The sequence below is a fragment of the Oncorhynchus clarkii genome, chromosome 8 (genome assembly GCF_045791955.1).
Source record: "Oncorhynchus clarkii lewisi isolate Uvic-CL-2024 chromosome 8, UVic_Ocla_1.0, whole genome shotgun sequence".
Classification (NCBI taxonomy): domain Eukaryota; kingdom Metazoa; phylum Chordata; class Actinopteri; order Salmoniformes; family Salmonidae; genus Oncorhynchus; species Oncorhynchus clarkii.
Window position 1 is genome coordinate 9,317,093 of NC_092154.1, and position 22,126 is coordinate 9,339,218.

Here is a 22,126-nt window from a genome sequence, read left to right on the forward strand (position 1 = left end):
TCTGTATTGTAATTGGTTTTAATAACCTGCCCAGGGACTGCGGTTGAAAATTAGCCGGCTGGCTAAAACCGGCACTTTTACTGAAACGTTGATTAATGTGCACTGTCCCTGTAAAAATAAAATAAACTCAACAACAAAAATATAAATGCAACTTGCAACAATTTCAATAATTTTACTGAGTTACAGGTCATATAAGGAGTCAATTTAAATAAATTCATTAGGCCGTAATCTATGGATATCACATGACTGGGCAGGGGTGCAGCCATGGGTGGGCCTGGGAGGGGCATAGGTCCACCCACTTGGGAGCCAGGTCCACCCACTGGGGAGCCAGGCCCAGCCAATCAGAATTAGTTTTTCCCCGCAAATGGGCTTTATTACAGACGGAAATACTCCTCAGCTTCCTCAGCTGTCCGCGTGACTGGTCTCAAACGATCCCACAGGTGAAGAATCCGGATGTGGAGGTCCTGGGCTGGCGTAGTTACATGTGGTCTGCGGTTGTGAGGCCGGTTGGATGTACTGCCAAATTCTCTAAAACAACATTCAATTCTCTGTCAACAGCTCTGGTGGACATTCCTGCATATGGAACATTTCTGGGATCTTTTATTTCAGATAAGGAAACATGGGACCAACACTTTACATGTTGTGTTTATATTTTTGTGTTCAGTGTACGAAACCATTTTACATCAGCAGTTGTCACAGCACTTTACAGTAACCTGGTCTAGATCAGATCACTTAGCCTGTTCCCAGGTCTGTTAGTGCTGTATAGTATAGCGTACTTCTATAGTTGTTTTCATGCCAAACAGACCTAGGACCAAGCTAGCAATCTTGCCCTATTTTGTTCAACCACATCTTGGTTCCTGTTAAGCCTTTTCATTCCTTGTGGAATATGGGGTCCATTGACAAATTGCTTCCATCCCACCTTTTTCTAGGTTTGGCTCATACGAGCCTGGTATAAACGTTTTGGGTGGCTGTACAGTAGACAATTTAGTGTCGTCTGCCAGTAATACAGCAGGCATTGATTTGTGTGTCGTCCAATCCATTGGCCATCCTCTCTACTGTTGCACTTTAATCTGAAACCTTTGGAACGAACTTGTACCCACCCTCAGCTCTCCATCCAGCCAATGTAGACAACTGCAAACGGTTATGTTACGAGTGTGGCTCGTGTTAAGTTGCTGTTGTTCCAACAGCCTCTCTGGACGGTTTTTCATCCTGGTGGTGATTGCACGAGAGAAAAGAAGAGAGAAGGAAAAAAAATCAGTTGAAAGTGAAGAAAACTCTGGGTCTCCACACCATGTGAATGGATTTTCAACATTGTAGAACCTATTTATTTTTGCAAACTTAGATTTATTTATTTATTTATTTATTTTTTAATAGAAAATATGAACAAATGGCATGGACAAAATTATTTTCAGATCTCTCCATTGGGTTTAGATGGGATTTGATGGGATAGATGGGATTAGATGGGATAGATGGGATCTGGACTTTGCTGTCCTGGGTGCTTTTTAATGTGTGATTGGGGTTGTTGTCCCGCTGGTAGATCCACAACAGAGATACAGTACTTGGACACTGGGTTGAACATTGCACTCCAAAAAACCTTAATAATCTGCTCCTAAATTAAAATGATGAACTAAATTCAAATTGCTTCTGAAATGTTGACAATCCTATAACATTATTTTCAATTTCAATGTATTTGTGAAGAAATAAGGGTTTATTTTAGAAAAGTGCCAGTATATCTGGCCACAACTTGTTATTCTTAAGCACTATGTTTTGATCTAGACTTATTTCTCTCTCTGTGGGAGGGAAACATATGTGTCTTCTCTTGAGAGTCAGGTCTGTCTTCGGCAGCCTTTCTCAATAGCAAGGCTACACTCACTGAGTCTGTACATAGTCAAAGATTTTCTTAATTTAGGGTTAGTCACAGGGGTCAGGTATTCTGCCAATGTGTACTCTCTGTTTATGGCCAAATAGCATTCTAGTTTGGTCTGTTTTTTTGTCAATTCTTTCCAATGTCAAGTAATTCTCTTTTTGTTTTCTCATGATTTGGTCTAATTGTGCTGCTGTCCTGGGGCTCTGTGGGGTCTGTTTGTGTTTGTGTTTGTGAACAGAGCCCCAGGACCAGCTGGCTCAGGGGGCTCTTCACCAGGTTAATTTCTCTGTAGGTGATGGCTTTGTTATGGAAGGTTTGGGAATTGCTTCCTTTTAGGTGGTTGTAGAATTTAACGTCTCTTTTCTGGATTTTGATAATTAGCGGGTATCAGCCTAATTCTGCTCAGCATGCATTATTTTGTGTTTTACGTTGTACAGAGAGGACAGTTTTGCAGAATGCTGCATGCAGAGTCTCAATTTGGTCTTTGTCCCATTTTGTGAGTTTTGGTTTGTAAGCGGACCCCAGACCTCACAACCGTGAAGGGGAATGGGTTCAATAACTTTATTTTAGACAGATCCTAATTGGTATGTCAAATTGTATGTTCCTTTTGATGGCATAGAAGGCCCTTCCTGCCTTGTTTCTCAGATTGTTGTTTATTTTATTTAACTAGGCAAGTCAGTTAAGAACAAATTATTATTTAACAATGACGGCCTACCCCGGCCAAACCCAGACCAATTGTGCGCCAGCCTATGGGACTCCCAATCACAACCGGATGTGATGTAGCCTGGATTCGAACCAGGTACAGCAGTGATGCCTCTTGCCAGGAACACTATTCGTATTCATGGCAACTGGACCTTTTTTGGAACACCATTATTTTTTGTCTTAGTGAGATTTACTGTCAGGGCCCAGGTCGGTGAAGCTGTAGGTCCTCCTTGGTTGGGGACAGAAGCACCAGATCATCAGCAATCAGTAGATATTTGACTTCAGATTTTAGTAGGCTGAGGCCGGGTGCTGCAGGCTGTTCTAGTGTCCTCTCCAATTCATTGATATATACACTACCGTTCAAACGTTTGGGGTCACTTAGAAATGTCCTTGTTTTCCATGAAAACATACATGAAATTTGTTGCAAAATGAATAGGAAATATAGTCAAGATGTTGACAAGGTTATAAATAATGATTTGTAATTGAAATAATAATTTTGTCATTCAAACTTTTCTTTTGTCAAAAAAATCCTCCATTTGCAGCAATTACAGCCTTGCAGACCTTTGGCATTCTAGTTGTCAATTTGTTGAGGTAATCTGAAGAGATTTCACCCCATGCTTCCTGAAGTACCTCCCATAAGTTGGATTGGCTTGATGGGCACTTCTTACGTACCATACGGTCAAGCTGTTCCCACAACAGGGTTGAGATCCGGTGACTGTTCTGGCCACTCCATTATAGACAGAATTCCAGCTGACTACTTCTTCCCTAAATAGTCTTTGCATAGTTTGGTGCTGTGCTTTGGGTCATTGTTCTGCTGTAGGAGGAAATTGGCTCCAATTAAGCGCTGACCACAGGGTATGGTATGGTGTTGCAACATGGAGTGATTGCCTTCCATCTTCAAGATCCCTTTTACCCTGTACAAATCTCCTACTTTACCACCACCAAAGCACCCCCAGACCAACACATTGCCTCCACCATGCTTGACAGATTGCGTCAAGCACTCCTCCAGCATCTTTTCATTTTTTCTCCATCTCACAAATGTTATTCTTTGTGATCCGAACACCTCAAACTTAGATTCATCTTTTATTTTAATTGGACAGTATTTCTTTGCAACTCTGCCAGCATCCCCGAGACGCCTCTCCACTGTTGACGTTGAGACTGGTGTTTTGCAGGTACTATTTAATGAAGCTGCCAGTAGAGGACTTGTCTGTTTCTCAAACTAGACGCTCTAATGTACTTGTCCTCTTGCTCAGTTGTGCACCGGGGCCTCCCACTCCTCTTTCTATTCAGGTTAGAGCCAGTTTACGCAGTTTCTTGGCAATTTCTCGCATGGAATAGCCATCATTTCTCAGAACAAGAATAGACTGGCCATTTCGAGCCTGTAATCGAACCCACAAATGCTGATGCTCCAGATACTCACCTAGTCTAAAGAAGGCAATGTTTTCCTTCTTTAATCAGAACAACAGTTTTCAGCTGTGCTAACATAATTGCAAAAGGGATTTCTAATGATGAATTAGTCTTTTAAAATGATCAACTTGGATTAGCTAACACAATGTGCCATTGGAACACAGGAGTGATGGTTGCTGATAATGGGCCTCTGTACGCCTATGTAGATATTTCATAAAAAAATCAGCTGTTTCCAGCTACAATAGTCATTTACAACATTAATAGTGTCTACACTGTATTTTTGATCAATTTGATGTTATTTTAATGGACAAACAAATGTGCTTTTCTTTCAAAAACAAGGCCATTTCTAAGTGACGCCAAACTTTTGAACGGTAGTGTATATTGAAGAGGGTGGGGCTTAAGCTGCATCCCTGTCTCACCCCCCCCCCCCCCCCCCCCCCCGCACGGTGGAAAGAAGTGTTTTTCTTTTGTCAGTTTTAATCGCACACTTGATTTTATAATGTTGTATGTTTTTCTCCCGAACACCACTTTCCATCAATTTGTATACCAGAACCTCATGGCAAATTGAGTCGAAAGCTTTTGTGAAATCAACAAAGCATGAGAAGACTTTGCCTTTGTTTTGATTTGTTTGTGTGTCAATTAGGGTGTGCAGGGTGAATACATGGTCTGTCGTACGGTAATTTGGTAAAATGCCAATTTGACATTTGCTTAATGACAATGCAGAGGATTTCCCCAAGGTTGCTGTTGACGCATATCCCACGGTAGTTATTGGGGTCAAATTTATTTCCACTTTTGTGGATTGGAGTGATCAGTCCTTGGTTCCAAATATTGGGGAAGATGCCAGAGCTGAGGATGATGTTAAAGAGTTTAACTATTGCCAATTGGAATTTGTTGTCTGTATATTTGATCATTTCATTGAGGATACCATCACCAACACAGGCCTTTTTGGGTTGGAGAGTTTGTATTTTTTCCTGTAGTTCATTTAATGTAATTGTAGAAACCAGTGGATTCTGGTAGTCTTTAATAGTTGATTCTAAGATTTTAATTTGATCATGTATATGCTTTTGCTGTTTGTTCTTTGTTATATATCCAAATAGATTGGAGAAGTGGTTTACCCATACATCTCTGTTTTGGATAGATAGCTATTCGTGTTGTTTGTTTAGTGTTTTCACATTTTCCCAGAAGTGGTTAGATTCTATAGATTCTTCAATTACATTGAGCTGAATTCTGACGTGCTGTTCATTCTTTTTCCGTAGTGTATTTCTGTATTGTTTTAGTGATTCACCATAATGAAGGCGTAGACTCAGGTTTTCTGTGTCTCTATGTTTTTGGTTGGATAGGTTTCTGAATTTCTTTCTTAGGTTTTTGCATTCTTCATCAAACCATTTGTCATTGTTGTTCATTTTCTTAGGTTGTTTAGCTTGGAATTTCTAGATTTAATAGGGAAGCTGAAAGGTCAAATATAATGTTTAGGTTTTCTACTGTTAAGTTTACACCTTCACTATTACAGTGAAACATTTTGTCCAGAAAATTGTCTAGAATGTCTCTTTCTCTCTCCCTCTCTCCCTCTTTCTCTCTCCCACTCTTTCTTTCTCTCTATCACTCTCTCTCTATCGCTCTCTCCACGTCTCTCTACCACTCTCTCTCTACCTCTCTCTTTCTACCTCTCTTTCGCAGTAAGGACACACTGTGGACCTCTCTTGTGGAACCAGACATCATCAACACCACAGAGTTTGAAGATCTGTTCTCCAAGACCACCTTGCAGACCAAGAAAAAACCTCTGTCAGAGGCCTATGAGAAGAAAGCCAAGGCCAAGAAGGTACTGTGAGGCTCCTCTCTGATTCAGGGGGATTGGGTTAAATGTGAAAGACACATTTCAGGTGAGTGAATTCAGTTGTGCAGCTCACCAGGTTTCTGCTTTCCCTATGTAGCACAATATGGAGTGACAATGTGTCTGTTGACCTCTAGAGGGGACTGATGTCTGGATTTACAGTTGCTGAAATGTAGCCTGGAAATCCACATGGAATTCAGTTTCACTATTGTTTAATGTCTTCATTAAATTAACTATGAATTCAGTTTGGATTCCCAGGCTAGCTGAAGCTATGGTTCTAGTCCAAAATATAATGTATTCATGTTTAATTTCTGGATGCCAAAACGTGAATGTGCATTTGATAGTTCTTGATGTGAAGTAATTGTCTAACTTTTGTTCCAGAAACCTGATCAGAAAATGCTTGCTGTCATTGTCATACAGTGTTCCACTTTATAGGTCCTGTACACCATGTTGTGATCTTCAATGTGAAAAATAGTGAAAATTCTACATCAGAGATAGAAAGAGAGAGAAAGGGGGGAAAACAAGAGAATGATGGGTAGAGAGTGAAGAGGAGGGGGGAGACTAGAGAAAGCAAGGGGTGGAGAGAGAGGGAGGGGGAGACTAGAGAAAGATAGAAAGGGAGAGGAGAGAGAGAGAGAGACAGAGAGAGAGAGAGAGAGAGAGAGAGAGAGAGAGAGAGAGAGAGAGAGAGAGAGAGAGAGAGGGGCTCAGGTCTCCATCAGGGAGTGAGAGAGAAAGAGAGGAGGTGGAGGGAGAGGAGAGAGAGAGGCTCTGGTCTCCATCAGGGAGTGGGAGAGAAAGAGAGGGGGTGGAGAGAGAGAAAGAGAGAGAGGCTCTGGTCTCCATTAATGATCAACCCCTCCATTAGTCTTCCATTAGTCCACCTCCCTTCCTCTTACCTAATCTGATGGTCAGTTGAGCTCTACTGCTGTCATGGTGACAGTGTTGTCTTCTTCTCCCTGGTCAGGTCATCAAGCTGCTGGATGGGAAGCGTTCCCAGGCTGTAGGGATACTCATCTCTAGTCTGCACCTGGAGATGAATGACATACAGCAAGGTGAGTGGCATTATCAAGCCCTTGATTAGGTGAATCAGGTGAGCTTTTCAGGGTTACAGCAACATTGTGACATGTCTGGCGTCCCTGAGGTGAGGTTTGAAAACCCTGGCATGTACTGTGTACCTAAAATCATCTCTGAGAAGAATGGTGCATACTCTCTCTACCCTCTTTTTTAAAAACGTAATTCAGAGATTCAATAGAGGCCTTTATCCAAAACTATTACATAAATAGTAGCTACATGTCTATGTGACACATGTAGGATGCGAACCCACAACTTAATCTAAGATGACACAAGTAACAGTTTACACATACAGAATATTCAATATGTGTGGTCCGTGTAGGACTCAAACCCACACTCAAGCACTAGTCTATGTTCCAACCAAGTGAGTCATCTGAACCACAACTTAAAGTCTGACTCTGGACCCCTCTACCCTGTATCTGACTTCAGACAGACAGACAGACAGACAGACAGACAGACAGACAGACAGACAGACAGACAGACAGACAGACAGGGCCTAACTCCAACCACCACCAAATCTCCATTCAGCTGTACTGTAATACAGTCATATCTGATCTAGTCAGACCAAGTGGAACATCAGGATAAACAGTGCATTCGGAAAGTTTTCAGACCCCTTGACATTGTCCACATTTTGTTACATTACAGCTTTGGTCTAAAATTAATTAAATAAATGTTTTTCCACATCAATATACAGACAATACCCCATAATGACAAAGCGAACAGTTTTTAATATTTTTTTTAACAGAAATATCATATTTACGTAAGTATTCAGACATTTGTTAAAAGACTCGAAATTGAGCTCAGGTGCATCCTGTTTCCATTGATCATACTTGAGATGTTTCTATAACTTAATTGTTGTGAATTCAATTGATTGGACAGGATTTGGAAAAGCACACACCTGTCTATGTAAGGTCCCACAGTTGACAGTGCTTGTCAGAGCATAAACCAAGCCATAAGGTCGGAGGAATTGTCCGTAGAGAACCGAGACAGGAATTTCGGGAAGGGTACCATAAAATGTCTGCAGCATTGAAGGTCCCCAAGAACACAATGGCCTCCATCTTTCTAAAATGGAAGAAGTTTGGAACCACCAAGACTCTTCCTAGACCTGGCCACCCGGCCAAACTGAACAATCGGGGGAGAAGGGCCTTGGTCAGGGAGATGATAAAGAACCCAATGGTCACTCTGACAGAGCTCCAGAGTTCCTCTTTGGCAATGGGAGAATCTTCCAGAAGATCAACCATCTCTGCAGCACTCCACCAATCAGGACTTTATGGTAGAATGGCCAGATGGAAGCCACTACTCAGGAAAAGGCACATGACAGCCTACTTGGAGTTTGCCAAAAAGGCACCTAAAGGCCTCAGATAATGAGAAACAAGATTCTCTGGTCTCATGAAACCAAGATTGCACTCTTTGGCCTGAATGCCAAGCTTGACGTCTGGAAACCTGGCACAATCCCTACGGTGAAGCATGGCGGTGGCAGCATCATGCTGTGGGGACGTTTTTCAGTGGCAGGGACTGGGAGACTAGTCAGGATCGACGGAATGATGAACGGAGAAAAGTACAGAGAGATCCTTGATGAAAACCTGCTCCAGAGCGCTCTGGACCTCAGACTGGGGTGAAGGTTCACCTTCCAACAGAACAATGACCATAATCACACAGCCAAGACAACAAGACAATACAAGAGTGGCTTCGGGACAAGTCCCTGAACGTCCTTGAGTGACCCAGCCAGTCCAGACTTGAACCCGATCGAATATCTCTGGAGAAACCTGAAAATAACAGTGCAGTGACGCTCCCCATCCAGACAGAGCTTCAGGGAATCTGCAGAGAAAAATGGGAGAAACCCCCCAAATACAGGTGTGCCAAGCTTGTAGCGTCATACCCAGGAAGACTCGAGGCTGTATTCGCTGACAAAGGTGCTTCAACAAAGTCCTGAGTAAAGTGTCTGAATACTTATGTAAATGTAATATTTCAGTTTTTTTTATTTTGAATACATTTGCAAAAAGTTTTAAAAACCTGTTTTTGCTTTTTCATTATGGGTTATTATGATGTCATTATGGGTTATTATGATGTCATTATGGGTATTATGATGTCATTATGGGGTATTATGATGTCATTATGGGTTATTATGACGTCATTATGGGTTATTATGACGTCATTATGGGTTATTATGATGTCATTATGGGTTATTATGATGTCATTATGGGGTATTGTGATGTCATTATGGGGTATTGTGTGTAGATAGATGAGAGGAAAAAAATATATTTAATCCATTTTAGAATAAGACTGTAACGTAACAAAATGTGGAAAAAGTCAAGAGGTCTGAATACTTCCCAAATGCACTGAAGTGCACTGCTTTTGACCCTGGCCAGGCAGTGCACTATATAGGGAATAGTGTACCATTTGGAACAGATTCTGAGAGTTACCATTTGAACTGGGAAAGACAGTACCTTAAGGGGAAGGAATCTACACTGTGGGTCTCTTTGGTTTCTGTGGCAGGGAGCAATTAGTTTCCCAGAAGTGGAGAGTTTTAGATTTGGTGTGTGTGTGTGTGTGTGTGTGTGTGTGTGTGTGTGTGTGTGTGTGTGTGTGTGTGTGTGTGTGTGTGTGTGTGTGTGTGTGTGTGTGTGTGTGTGTGTGTGTGTGTGTGTGTGTGTGTGTGTGTGTGTGTGTGTGTGTGTGTGTGTGTGCGTGCGTGTGTGCGCGTGCGCGCGCATCTGGCCCTCACACACCTCTCATCAGCCCAACATTGATCATGTGGAGACAGACCTTGTCCACTGGGATATCATGGATATATCAGTTTCAGCAGCAACTTTAAGAACAGGGAAACATCCATGTTCGGTTGAAATGTTTAATCTGACCCAGTCCTGTTGGATTTCAGCTCTGTGAAAGTACACCTTTGGGAATCGTGTAGGAGAGTTGGCTTCAGTTTTTTGTGTGAAAAAAATCTTACAATTACACCTACAGCCTCCGGCCAGTCGTAGAAATACCCTTATGTGACCCCACAGGCCGGTAGAGATGCAATTCACTGTATACTGTGTATCCATCCATGCACTACCTTCGCTCGTGACTCAATGAACCTGTTTACTCCTGTAGCTGTGCTGACGGTGGACAACTCCATCGTGGACATGGAAACCATCCAGGCCTTATATGAAAACGTGAGTACCACTCCTTTCTTGTCTTGTCCTTTTTATTTGCCTTTTGAGCTCTCTTCAGTTTGTTAAGTGTTGTTTGATGCCCTACCAGAGAGCTCAGCCCGATGAGCTGGAGCAGATAACGAGACACTACCACACTTCAGAGGAGGAACTGATCAAGTTGCTGGACAAACCTGAACAGTGAGTGTTCTCCTTTCCCTTCTTGTCACCTTTTTAACTTTCTGTGGAGGGTGACAGCTGGGGAAAACCTTGTGAGTAGCTCCACCTCAAGACACCATCTCCACTTCAAGACACCATCTCCACCTCAAAGCACCGTCTCCACGTCAAGACACCATCTCCACCTCAAAGCACCATCTCCACCTCACGACACCATCTCCACCTCAAGACACCATCTCCATGTCAAGGCACCATCTCCACCTCAAGGCACCATCTCCACCTCAAGACACCATCTCCACCTCAAGACACCATCTCCACCTCAAAGCACCATCTCCACCTCAAGGTACCATCTCCACGTCAAGACACCATCTCCACCTCAAAGCACCATCTCCATGTCAAGGCACCATCTCCATGTCAAGACACCATCTCCATGTCAAGGCACCATCTCCACCTCAAGACACCATCTCCATGTCAAGGCACCATCTCCACCTCAAGACACCATCTCCAACTCAAGGCACCATCTCCACCTCAAGGAACCCTCTCCACCTCAAGGCACCATCTCCATGTCAAGACACCATCTCCATGTCAAGGCACCATCTCCACCTCAAGGCACCATCTCCACCTCAAGGCACCATCTCCACGTCAATGCACCATCTCCACCTCAAGGCACCATCTCCACGTCAAGGCACCATCTCCACGTCAAGGCACTATCTCCACCTCAAAGCACCATCTCCACCTCAAAGCACCATCTCCACCTCAAGGCACCATCTCCACGTCAAAGCTCCATCTCCACGTCAAGGCACCATCTCCACCTCAAAGCACCATCTCCACGTCAAGGCACCATCTCCACCTCAAAGCACCATCTCCACCTCAAGGCACCATCTCCACGTCAAGGCACCATCTCCACGTCAAGGCACCATCTCCACCTCAAAGCACCATCTCCACCTCAAAGCACCATCTCCACCTCAAAGCACCATCTCCACGTCAAAGCACCATCTCCACCTCAAAGCACCATCTCCACCTCAAGGCACCATCTCCACGTCAAGGCACCATCTCCACCTCAAAGCACCATCTCCACCTCAAGGCACCATCTCCACGTCAAGGCACCATCTCCACGTCAAGGCACCATCTCCACCTCAAAGCACCATCTCCACCTCAAAGCACCATCTCCACCTCAAAGCACCATCTCCACGTCAAAGCACCATCTCCACCTCAAAGCACCATCTCCACCTCAAGGCACCATCTCCAGGTCAAGGTACCATCTCCACCTCAAAGCACCATCTCCACCTCAAGGCACCATCTCCACGTCAAGGCACCATCTCCACCTCAAAGCACCATCTCCACCTCAAGGCACCATCTCCACGTCAAGGCACCATCTCCACCTCAAAGCACCATCTCCACCTCAAGGCACCATCTCCACCTCAAGGCACCCTCTCCACCTCAAGGCACCATCTCCATGTCAAGACACCATCTCCATGTCAAGGCACCATCTCCACCTCAAAGCACCATCTCCACCTCAAGGCACCATCTCCACGTCAAGGCACCATCTCCACCTCAAGGCACGTCAAAGCAAGTGTCCACATCACTAAGGAATTGTAATGGTCTACACACACCAACACAGTAGTGAAGAGGGCATGACAATGCCTCTTCCCACTCAGGAGGCTTAAAAATGTGGCATGGACCTTCAGATCCTCAAAAAGGTATACAGTTGCACCATTGAGAGTATCTTGACTCACCACTTGGTATGGCAACTGATTGGCATCCGACTACAAGGCGCTGCACAGGGTAGTGTGTACGGCATAGCTGGGGACAAAAGCGTCCTACCATCCAGGATCTCTATGCCAGGTGATGTCAGAGGAAGGTCCTAAAAATTGTCAAAGACTCCAGCCACCCAAGTCATAGACTGTTTTCTCTGCACAGCAAGTGGTACCGATGCACCAAGTCTGGAACCAACAGGGTCCTGAACAGCTTCTACCCCCAAGCTATAAGACATAGTTAGTTAAATAGTTAACCAATAGTTACCCAGACTATCTGCATTGACCCTATTTGCACTAATTATTTTGACTCATCCCATATCCTGCTGCTACTGTTTATTATCTATCCTGTTGCCTAGTAGAAACATCCCTACCTATATGTACATACTGGATCTAACTCAATTACCTCGTACCCCTGCACATCGACTCGGTACTGGTACCCCGTGTATATAATAGACAAGTTATCATTACTCATTGTGTATTTAAGAAGCATTTCACTGTTAGTCTACACCTGTTGTTTAAGAAGCATTTCACTGTTAGTCTACACCTGTTGATTAAGAAGCATTTCACTGTTAGTCTACACCTGTTGATTAAGAAGCATTTCACTGTTAGTCTACACCTGTTGTTTAAGAAGCATTTCACTGTTAGTCTACACCTGTTGATTAAGAAGCATTTCACTGTTAGTCTACACCTGTTGTTTAAGAAGCATTTCACTGTTAGTCTACACCTGTTGTTTAAGAAGCATTTCACTGTTAGTCTACACCTGTTGATTAAGAAGCATTTCACTGTTAGTCTACACCTGTTGTTTACAAAGCATTTCACTGTTAGTCTACACCTGTTGTTTAAGAAGCATGTGACAAATAACATTTGATTTGATTGTAAGTGTAAGCATTGGAACAAAACGGAAAAGTAGGAAGTAAAAGTAGGAAGTAAAAGTAGGAAGTGTACCAATCAATATGTGCTGTGATTTGTTGGGTTAAACTCAACTGACATTCCAAAATATACCTTTAATTTCATGAGCCACATCAGTTGGCATCATTTGAATTAACATTTTATTTTACCATGTAAATAATTGGCACACAGTACCAGGCAGCATAGACGGCACAACGGTTCACCAACAAAAAAATCCCCTTTATAATAAAGCATTCTATGCATCCTTGCATTTGCAGACTTACTGTATGTAAGATATACCACATGATCAAAAGTATGTGGACACCTAATCAAACATCTCATTCGAAAATTATGGGTATTAATATGGAGTTGGTCCCCTTCTTTGTTGCTATAACAGCCTCCACTTATCAGTGAAGGCTTTCCACTAGATGTTGGAACATTGGACTTGCTTCATTCAGCCACAAGAGCATTTGTGAGGTCGGGCACTGATGTTAGGCGATTAGGCCTGGCTCGCAGTCGATGTTCCAATTCAATTGCCTTCCTAAAATGTTGCCACAAAGTTGGAAGCACAGAATTGTCTAGAATGTTATTGTATGCTGTAGCGATTTCCCTTCACTGGAACTAAGGGGCCTAGCCCGAACTATGAAAAACAGCCCTAGACCATTATTCTTCCTCCACCAAACTTTACAGTTGGCACTTTGCATTGCGGCAGGTAGCATTCTCCTGGCATCCGCCAAACCCAGATTCATCCATCACACTGCCAGATGGTGAATCGTGAGTCCTCACTCAAGAGAACGCGTTTCCACTGCTCCAGAATCCAATGGCAGCGAGCTTTACACCACTCCAGTCGACGCTTGGCATTGCGCATGGTGATCTTATGCTTGTGTGCAGCTGCTCGGCCATGTAAACCCTTTTCATGAAGCTCCAGACGAACAGTTCTTGTGTGCTCGATTTTATTCACCTTTCAGCAACGGGTGTGGCTGAAATAGCCGAATCCACTAATTTGAAGGGGTGTCCACATACCTTTGTGTATATATAGTGTAGCTTACTATTCCTAATGTGATGAACAGATTGGATAGTCATAAATTAGGCTAATAAAATATCTAATTTACTGTTCAATGCAGCACCTGGTGACGTAGAGTAGGTCTAAGCTATATCACATATGTTTCTTCTCCTTTCTTTGCATGGGAAAAATGTGCCCTTTTTCTAAACACATTTCATGCAATTCTACTGTAGTTGATATGACTGGAGACATTAGCTGAATCATTTGACAGGGTAGCCTACTCAGGGTAGCCTACTCTGGGTAGACTACTCTGGGTAGCCTACTCTGGGTAGACTACTCTGGGTAGCCTACTCTGGGTAGCCTACTCTGGGTAGACTACTCTGGGTAGCCTACTCTGGGTAGCCTTCTCTGGGTAGAGTACTCTGGGTAGCCTACTCTGGGTAGCCTACTCTGGGTAGACTACTCTGGGTAGCCTACTCTGGGTAGACTACTCTGGGTAGCCTACTCTGGGTAGCCTACTCTGGGTAGACTACTCTGGGTAGCCTACTCTGGGTACTCTGGGTAGCCTACTCTGGGTAGCCTACTCTGGGTAGCCTACTCTGGGTACTCTGGGTAGCCTACTCTGGGTAGACTACTCTGGGTAGCCTACTCTGGGTACTCTGGGTAGCCTACTCTGGGTACTCTGGGTAGCCTACTCTGGGTAGACTACTCTGGGTAGCCTTCAACTACAGATTGAAGTCTTTTCATTGTCATCTCTTTACAACAGGAGCCATTTTCTTTCCAAACTATGTTTTCCCGCGATTGTATTTTAAAATATTACGATCTGCCTGGCTGGGCTTCTCTACTTTTCAGTGACAGTCGCAACTCAACAATCATCTATTTGGTATTTGCCGTTCGCGGTCCAAATTGCCGATCCTTCAGACTAAGTGATTTAAGACAATAACCAGCTTTATTTTTATTAAAGAAGCTAACGGTCCTCTGTGTCCAAATCAGGCTTTCTGGTGTAGTAGCTTATTTTGAATGGTTGTATATATTTCTGTATAGGGTATTTAAGCTCTATAATTCTGGCAAATGTAATTCAATTTACTTTAGGGGGAAGCTTAGCTTAAACGGTTATGATGGTTATGTTATTTTCAAGACGGTCTTCATCCGTAACCGTCGGTTACACAGTAATTCTGCCAGCCCTAAACTCTAATGTAACTTCCATCATGTCTTCTTCCTGTCTCCCTGTGTTGTCTCTAGGTTCCTCTATGAGTTATCTCAGATACCAGACTTCCCAGGCAGAGCTTCATGTATCATCTTCCAGTCTGTCTTCATAGACGCCATCGCCTCCGTACAGCGGAAGGTTGACATCGTCTCTCGCGTCTGCAAGGTAGTTCCAAGATAATAAGGAATATTAAGAGATTCCCGATTCCCTACCAGATGATTTGAGGAGCTTGCTGTGCTCATTTAAACACACATTCAAGCCTATGTGTCAGGCCTCATTTCCATGGTCTATTTCGGTGGCTCGGTAACAGAGTAACCACAGGAAGCGTGTGTACTGTACACCACATTGTTCAAAAGAATCTGTAGTGTTCTGAAGTGCAGTCAAAAGTCTCTAAGTTAACAGGAGGTTGGTATCTCTGAATGTAGGATCTGTTGGAGACCTCCAGTGTGAGGGAAGTAATGGGTCTGGTTCTAGCTCTTGGGAACCACATGAACGGGGGCAACAGGACCAGAGGACAGGCTGACGGTTTCGGACTGGAGATCCTGCCCAAACTGAAGGACGTCAAGAGCAGGGTAATGAAGTCTCAACTCTACAGTATTGTAGTGACTTTAGTATCATTCCTAACAACCTCATGTAAAAAGGTTCAAACCCCTTGGTGTAATGGCTAAAGTGTTGGACTGACAATCATAATCACAGAATAGTGTACAATCAGATTAGTGTACATTGTAACCCAGTATACACACATACCAAGGTTTAATTATTAGTTCGTCTTGTACACATTCACAGCTAAATGCTGTTCCTCTCCAGTACCATCCAATAGCATAATTTTTTATTTTACCTTAATTTAAGTCAGTTAAGAACAAATTCTTATTTACAATGACAGCCTAGGAACAGTCAGTCAACTGTCTTGTTCAGGGGCAGAACGACACATATTTTCCTTTGTCAGCTCAGGGATTCGATCTAGCAACCTTTCAGTTACTGGCCCAACGCTCTTACCACCAGGCTACCTGCTCGAACCAGTAGGCTACCTGCTCTAACCACCACTAACCACTTGGCTACCTGCTCTAACCACTAGACTTCCTGCTCTAACCACTAGGCTACCTGCTCTAACCACTAGGCTACCTGCTCTAACCACTAGGCTTCCTGCTCTAACCACTAGGCTACCTGCTCTAACCACCACTAACCACTAGGCTACCTGCTCTAACCACTAGGCTTCCTGCTCTAACCACTAGGCTACCTGCTCTAACCACTAGGTTACCTTCCCTAACCACTAGGCTACCTACTCTAACCACTAGGCTACCTGTTCTAACCACTAGGCTACCTGCTCTAACCACTAGGTTACCTTCCCTAACCACTAGGCTACCTACTCTAACCACTAGGCTACCTGTTCTAACCACTAGGCTACCTGCTCTAACCACTAGGCTGCCTAACCACTAGGCTACCTACTCTAACCACTAGGCTACCTAACCACTAGGCTACCTGCTCTAACTACTAGGCTTCCTACTCTAACCACTAGGCTACCAACTCTAACCACTAAGCTACCTGCTCTAACCACCAGGCTACCTGCTCTAACCACTAGGCTTCCTACTCTAACCACTAGGCTACCAACTCTAACCATTAGGCTACCTGCTCTAACCACTAGGCTACCTGCTCTAACCACTGGGCTACATGCTCTAACCACTAAGCTACCTAACCACTAGGCTACCTGCTCTAACCAATAGGCTACCTACTCTAACCACTAGGCTACCTTGCTCTAACCACTAGGCTACCTGCTCTAACCACTAGGCTACCTACTCTAACCACTAGGCTACCTACTCTAACCACTAGGCTACCTAACCACTAGGCTACCTGCTCTAACCACTAGGCTACCTAACCACTAGGCTACCTGCTCTAACCACTAGGCTTCCTACTCTAACAACTAGGCTACCTGCTCTAATCACTAGGCTACCTGCTCTAACCAGTAGTCTACCTGCTCTAACCACTAGGCTACCTGCTCTAACCACTAGGCTACCTGCTCTAACCACTAGGCTTCCTGCTCTAACCACTAGGCTACCTGCTCTAACCACCACTAACCACTAGGCTACCTGCTCTAACCACTAGGCTTCCTGCTCTAACCACTAGGCTACCTGCTCTAACCACTAGGTTACCTTCCCTAACCACTAGGCTACCTACTCTAACCACTAGGCTACCTGTTCTAACCACTAGGCTACCTGCTCTAACCACTAGGTTACCTTCCCTAACCACTAGGCTAGCTACTCTAACCACTAGGCTACCTGTTCTAACCACTAGGCTACCTTCTCTAACCACTAGGCTGCCTAACCACTAGGCTACCTACTCTAACCACTAGGCTACCTACTCTAACCACTAGCCTACCTGCTCTAACCACTAGGCTACCTACTCTAACCACTAGGCTACCTAACCACTAGGCTACCTGCTCTAACTACTAGGCTTCCTACTCTAACCACTAGGCTACCAACTCTAACCACTAAGCTACCTGCTCTAACCACCAGGCTACCTGCTCTAACCACTAGGCTTCCTACTCTAACCACTAGGCTACCAACTCTAACCACTAGGCTACCTGCTCTAACCACTAGGCTACCTGCTCTAACCACTGGGCTACATGCTCTAACCACTAAGCTACCTAACCACTAGGCTACCTGCTCTAACCAATAGGCTACCTACTCTAACCACTAGGCTACCTGCTCTAACCACTAGGCTACCTGCTCTAACCACTAGGCTACCTACTCTAACCACTAGGCTACCTACTCTAACCACTAGGCTACCTAACCACTAGGCTACCTGCTCTAATCACTAGGCTACCTAACCACTAGGCTACCTGCTCTAACCACTAGGCTTCCTACTCTAACAACTAGGCTACCTGTTGTAACCACTAGGCTACCTGCTCTAACCACTAGGCTACCTAACCACTAGGCTACCTTCTCTAACCACTAGGCTACCTGCTCTAACCACTAGGCTACCTGCTCTAATCACTAGGCTACCTGCTCTAACCAGTAGGCTACCTGCTCTAACCACTAGGCTACCTGCTCTAACCACTAGGCTACCTGCTCTAACCACTAGGCTTCCTGCTCTAACCACTAGGCTTCCTGCTCTAACCACTAGGCTACCTGCCTCTAAACCACTAGTTTTCCTGCTCTAACCACTAGGCTACCTGCTCTAACTACTAGGCTTCCTACTCTAACCACTAGGCTACCAACTCTAACCACTAAGCTACCTGCTCTAACCACCAGGCTACCTGCTCTAACCACTAGGCTTCCTACTCTAACCACTAGGCTACCAACTCTAACCACTAGGCTACCTGCTCTAACCACTAGGCTACCTGCTCTAACCACTGGGCTACATGCTCTAACCACTAAGCTACCTAACCACTAGGCTACCTGCTCTAACCAATAGGCTACCTACTCTAACCACTAGGCTACCTGCTCTAACCACTAGGCTACCTGCTCTAACCACTAGGCTACCTACTCTAACCACTAGGCTACCTACTCTAACCACTAGGCTACCTAACCACTAGGCTACCTGCTCTAACCACTAGGCTACCTAACCACTAGGCTACCTGCTCTAACCACTAGGCTTCCTACTCTAACAACTAGGCTACCTGTTCTAACCACTATGCTACCTGCTCTAACCACTAGGCTACCTAACCACTAGGCTACCTTCTCTAACCACTAGGCTACCTGCTCTAACCACTAGGCTACCTGCTCTAATCACTAGGCTACCTGCTCTAACCAGTAGGCTACCTGCTCTAACCACTAGGCTACCTGCTCTAACCACTAGGCTTCCTGCTCTAACCACTAGGCTTCCTGCTCTAACCACTAGGCTACCTGCCTCTAAACCACTAGTTTTCCTGCTCTAACCACTAGGCTACCTGCTCTAACCACTAGGCTTCCTGCTCTAACCACTAGGCTACCTGCCTCTAAACCACTAGTTTTCCTGCTCTAACCACTAGGCTTCCTGCTCTAACCACTAGGCTTCCTGAGGCAGAAGACAGACAAATGTGGAGTTGGTTTGCAGTGATCTTTCTTTTGATTATGTGCATTGTGTTTTTTAACATTCTGCTTGATGTCGTTTTGATGTGTCGTGTCTTTGCTCGTTTCAGGACAATCGAATCAGTCTGGTCGACTACGTGGTATCATACTATCTCCGCAATCTGGATGAGGTAATGTCACTTTATTGGTCTATGGTGGTTTGGTTGATCTATGGTGGTTTGGTTGGGCTATGGTGGTTTGGTTGATCTATGGTGGTTTGGTTGATCTAGGGTAGTTTGGTTGGTCTATGGTGGTTTGGTTGATCTACGGCGGTTTGGTTGGTCTATGGTAGTTTGGTTGATCTATGGTGGTTTGGTTGATCTATGGTGGTTTGGTTGATCTATGGTGGTTTGGTTGATCTCTGGTGGTTTGGTTGATCTATGGTGGTTTGGTTGATCTATGGTGGTTTGGTTGATCTATGGTGGTTTGGTTGATCTATGGTGGTTTGGTTGATCTATGGTGGTTTGGTTGGTCTATGATGGTTTGGTTGATCTATGATGGTTTGGTTGGTCTATGATGGTTTGGTTGGTCTATGGTGGTTTGGTAGATTTCTGGTCATTCTGGTTTAGCTTTTTTGCTTCCATTCTAGAATGTTGATCAACATTGTTATTGCTGTTGTTGTTGGTGATGTTGTTGTTGTTGTCATCACTGGATATTGTTGTTGATGTTGTCACTCTGATGTTGTTGTTGTTTCCCTCCAGAACGCTGGGACAGAGAGAAGTGTCTTCCCTCTCCCCGAGCCTCAGGATGTGTTCCTGTCAGCCCAGGTCAAGTTTGAAGACGTCACCAAGGAGCTGAGGCAGCTGAGACGGGACCTGACAGGTGGTGGAATCACAATACATGAGTCATTATTGATTGGATGATAATGCTCTTTTCCAGACATTTAACTCACTATTGTAAGAGAGAAACTCCCCTCGTTCACCACCAATGGTGAGAGGTCTTTTAGGCATCACAATACCCACTTGAATAACTGAAAAGTGTGACAGCATGTTTTTTGTATTTCTGTGAATGTAACGGTGTTACACTGAGGTTAGTGTGTTATGTGTTAGTGTTTGAGAGCCTCCTTCAGCCTCTGTAACTCTATCTCTGTAGTTAGTGCTGCTTCAGATTCCTCACAGCCGCAACCTCAGACCCAGTCAGTCTGGCAGTATTCTGTTCTCACCAGGCCGCAACCTCAGACCCAGTCAGTCTGGCAGTGTTCTGTTCTCACCAGGCCGCAACCTCAGACCCAGTCAGTCTGGCAGTGTTCTGTTCTCACCAGGCCTCATTTAGACAGCAATAGGATGGTTTCCCGTCAGCCATTACTGGCCACAGCAGACATTTAAAAAAAAATAACAATTTTAATGCTAAAGTACCATCTTTGACCAACTCACAGTCCACTCTGCTTCAGAACAAAATAGTTCCTCTCCTCCACAGTCCACTCAGCTTCAGAACAAAAGAGTCTCTCTCCTCCACAGTCTACTCAGCTTCAGAACAAGAGTTCCTCTCCTCCACAGTCCACTCAGCTTCAGAACAAAAGAGTTTCTCTCCTCCACAGTCTACTCAGCTTCAGAATAAAAGAGTACCTCTCCTCCACAGTCTACTCAGCTTCAGAACAAAAGCGTGCCTCTCCTCCACAGTCTACTCAGCTTCAGAACAAAAGAGTCCCTCTCCTCCACAGTCTACTCAGCTTCAGAACAAGAGTGCCTCTCCTCCACAGTCCACTCAGCTTCAGAACAAAGGAGGTCCTCTCCTCCACAGTCTACTCAGCTTCAGAACAAAGGAGGTCCTCTCCTCCACAGTCCACTCAGCTTCAGAACAAAGGAGGTCCTCTCCTCCACAGTCCACTCAGCTTCAGAACAAAGGAGGTCCTCTCCTCCGCAGTCCACTCAGCTTCAGAACAAAGGAGGTCCTCTCCTCCACAGTCTACTCAGCTTCTGAACAAAAGCGTTCCTCTCCTCCACAGTCCACTCAGCTTCAGAACAAAAGAGTTCCTCTCCTCCACAGTCCACTCAGCTTCAGAACAAAAGAGTCCCTCTCCTCCACAGTCTACTCAGCTTCAGAACAAGAGTTCCTCTCCTCCACAGTCCACTCAGCTTCAGAACAAAAGAGTTCCTCTCCTCCACAGTCTACTCAGCTTCAGAACAAGAGTTCCTCTCCTCCACAGTCTACTCAGCTTCAGAACAAGAGTCCCTCTCCTCCACAGTCCACTCAGCTTCAGAACAAAAGAGTCCCTCTCCTCCACAGTCTACTCAGCTTCAGAACAAAAGAGCCACTCTCCTCCACAGTCCACTCAGCTTCAGAACAAAAGCGTTCCTCTCCTCCTCCTCTCTTTTATTCCACCTCAGTCATCCTGGAATGTCTTTAAGTGTGCCCATATGCCAGCCAACCAGCCCCAACTATGGTCGCCCTGAGGACAATGTATGGCTCACTCTCTCTGCCATTGTGTGTGTGCTTGGACATTTCTCAGGTTACTGTTTATGTGCATGCGTGTGTGAACACACGTGCACGTCTGCATGTGTGTCGTGTGGAGACTTCTTGGAGTCACTCTTGGAGTCTCTGTGATACTGTCCTGGCGCCTTTCAGATACAGCTCTTATCCTGCCCATCAGATCTGTCTCTGTGTTGTGCCTCCTCCTCCTCCCCGGCTCCTCATCCTCCTCCTGTTCCTGCTCCTCCTCCTCCTGCTCCTTCTGCTACTCATCCTCCTAATTCTCATCCTGCTCCGCATCCTCCTAATTCTCCTGCTCCTCATCCTGCTCCTCTTCCTCCTCCTGATCCTCCACCTCCTCTCCCTGCTCCTCCTCTTGCTCCTCCTCCTTCCTCATCCTCCTCCTCCTGCTCCTGCATGTCTTTGTGTGATTGTACTGTATGTTGTCAGCTGAACAGCTTCACATCGCTGCTCTGTCCGTATGTAATCTGAGGGGGGTACTCCTTATCAACCCAATCACACTGCCCTACACACACACACACACACACACACACACACACACACACATGCAAGCACACACACACACGCACGCACACACGGAACACCCTACACACACCCCTTATCTTC

The 22,126-nt window shown here is 44.9% G+C and overlaps 1 protein-coding gene across 1 annotated transcript in view; it reads left to right on the top strand.

Moving 5' to 3' along the window:
- The window catches only part of LOC139415690 (uncharacterized), a 69,280-nt gene that overhangs the window by 37,480 nt on the left and 9,674 nt on the right, over nt 1-22,126 (top strand). The window contains exons 7-14 of the mRNA XM_071163808.1: nt 5,654-5,795; nt 6,775-6,862; nt 9,975-10,036; nt 10,125-10,213; nt 15,080-15,209; nt 15,470-15,616; nt 19,162-19,221; nt 19,792-19,912. Of these exons, the coding sequence (XP_071019909.1) occupies nt 5,654-5,795; nt 6,775-6,862; nt 9,975-10,036; nt 10,125-10,213; nt 15,080-15,209; nt 15,470-15,616; nt 19,162-19,221; nt 19,792-19,912 (839 nt within the window). The remainder of the gene's footprint in view (nt 1-5,653; nt 5,796-6,774; nt 6,863-9,974; nt 10,037-10,124; nt 10,214-15,079; nt 15,210-15,469; nt 15,617-19,161; nt 19,222-19,791; nt 19,913-22,126) is intronic.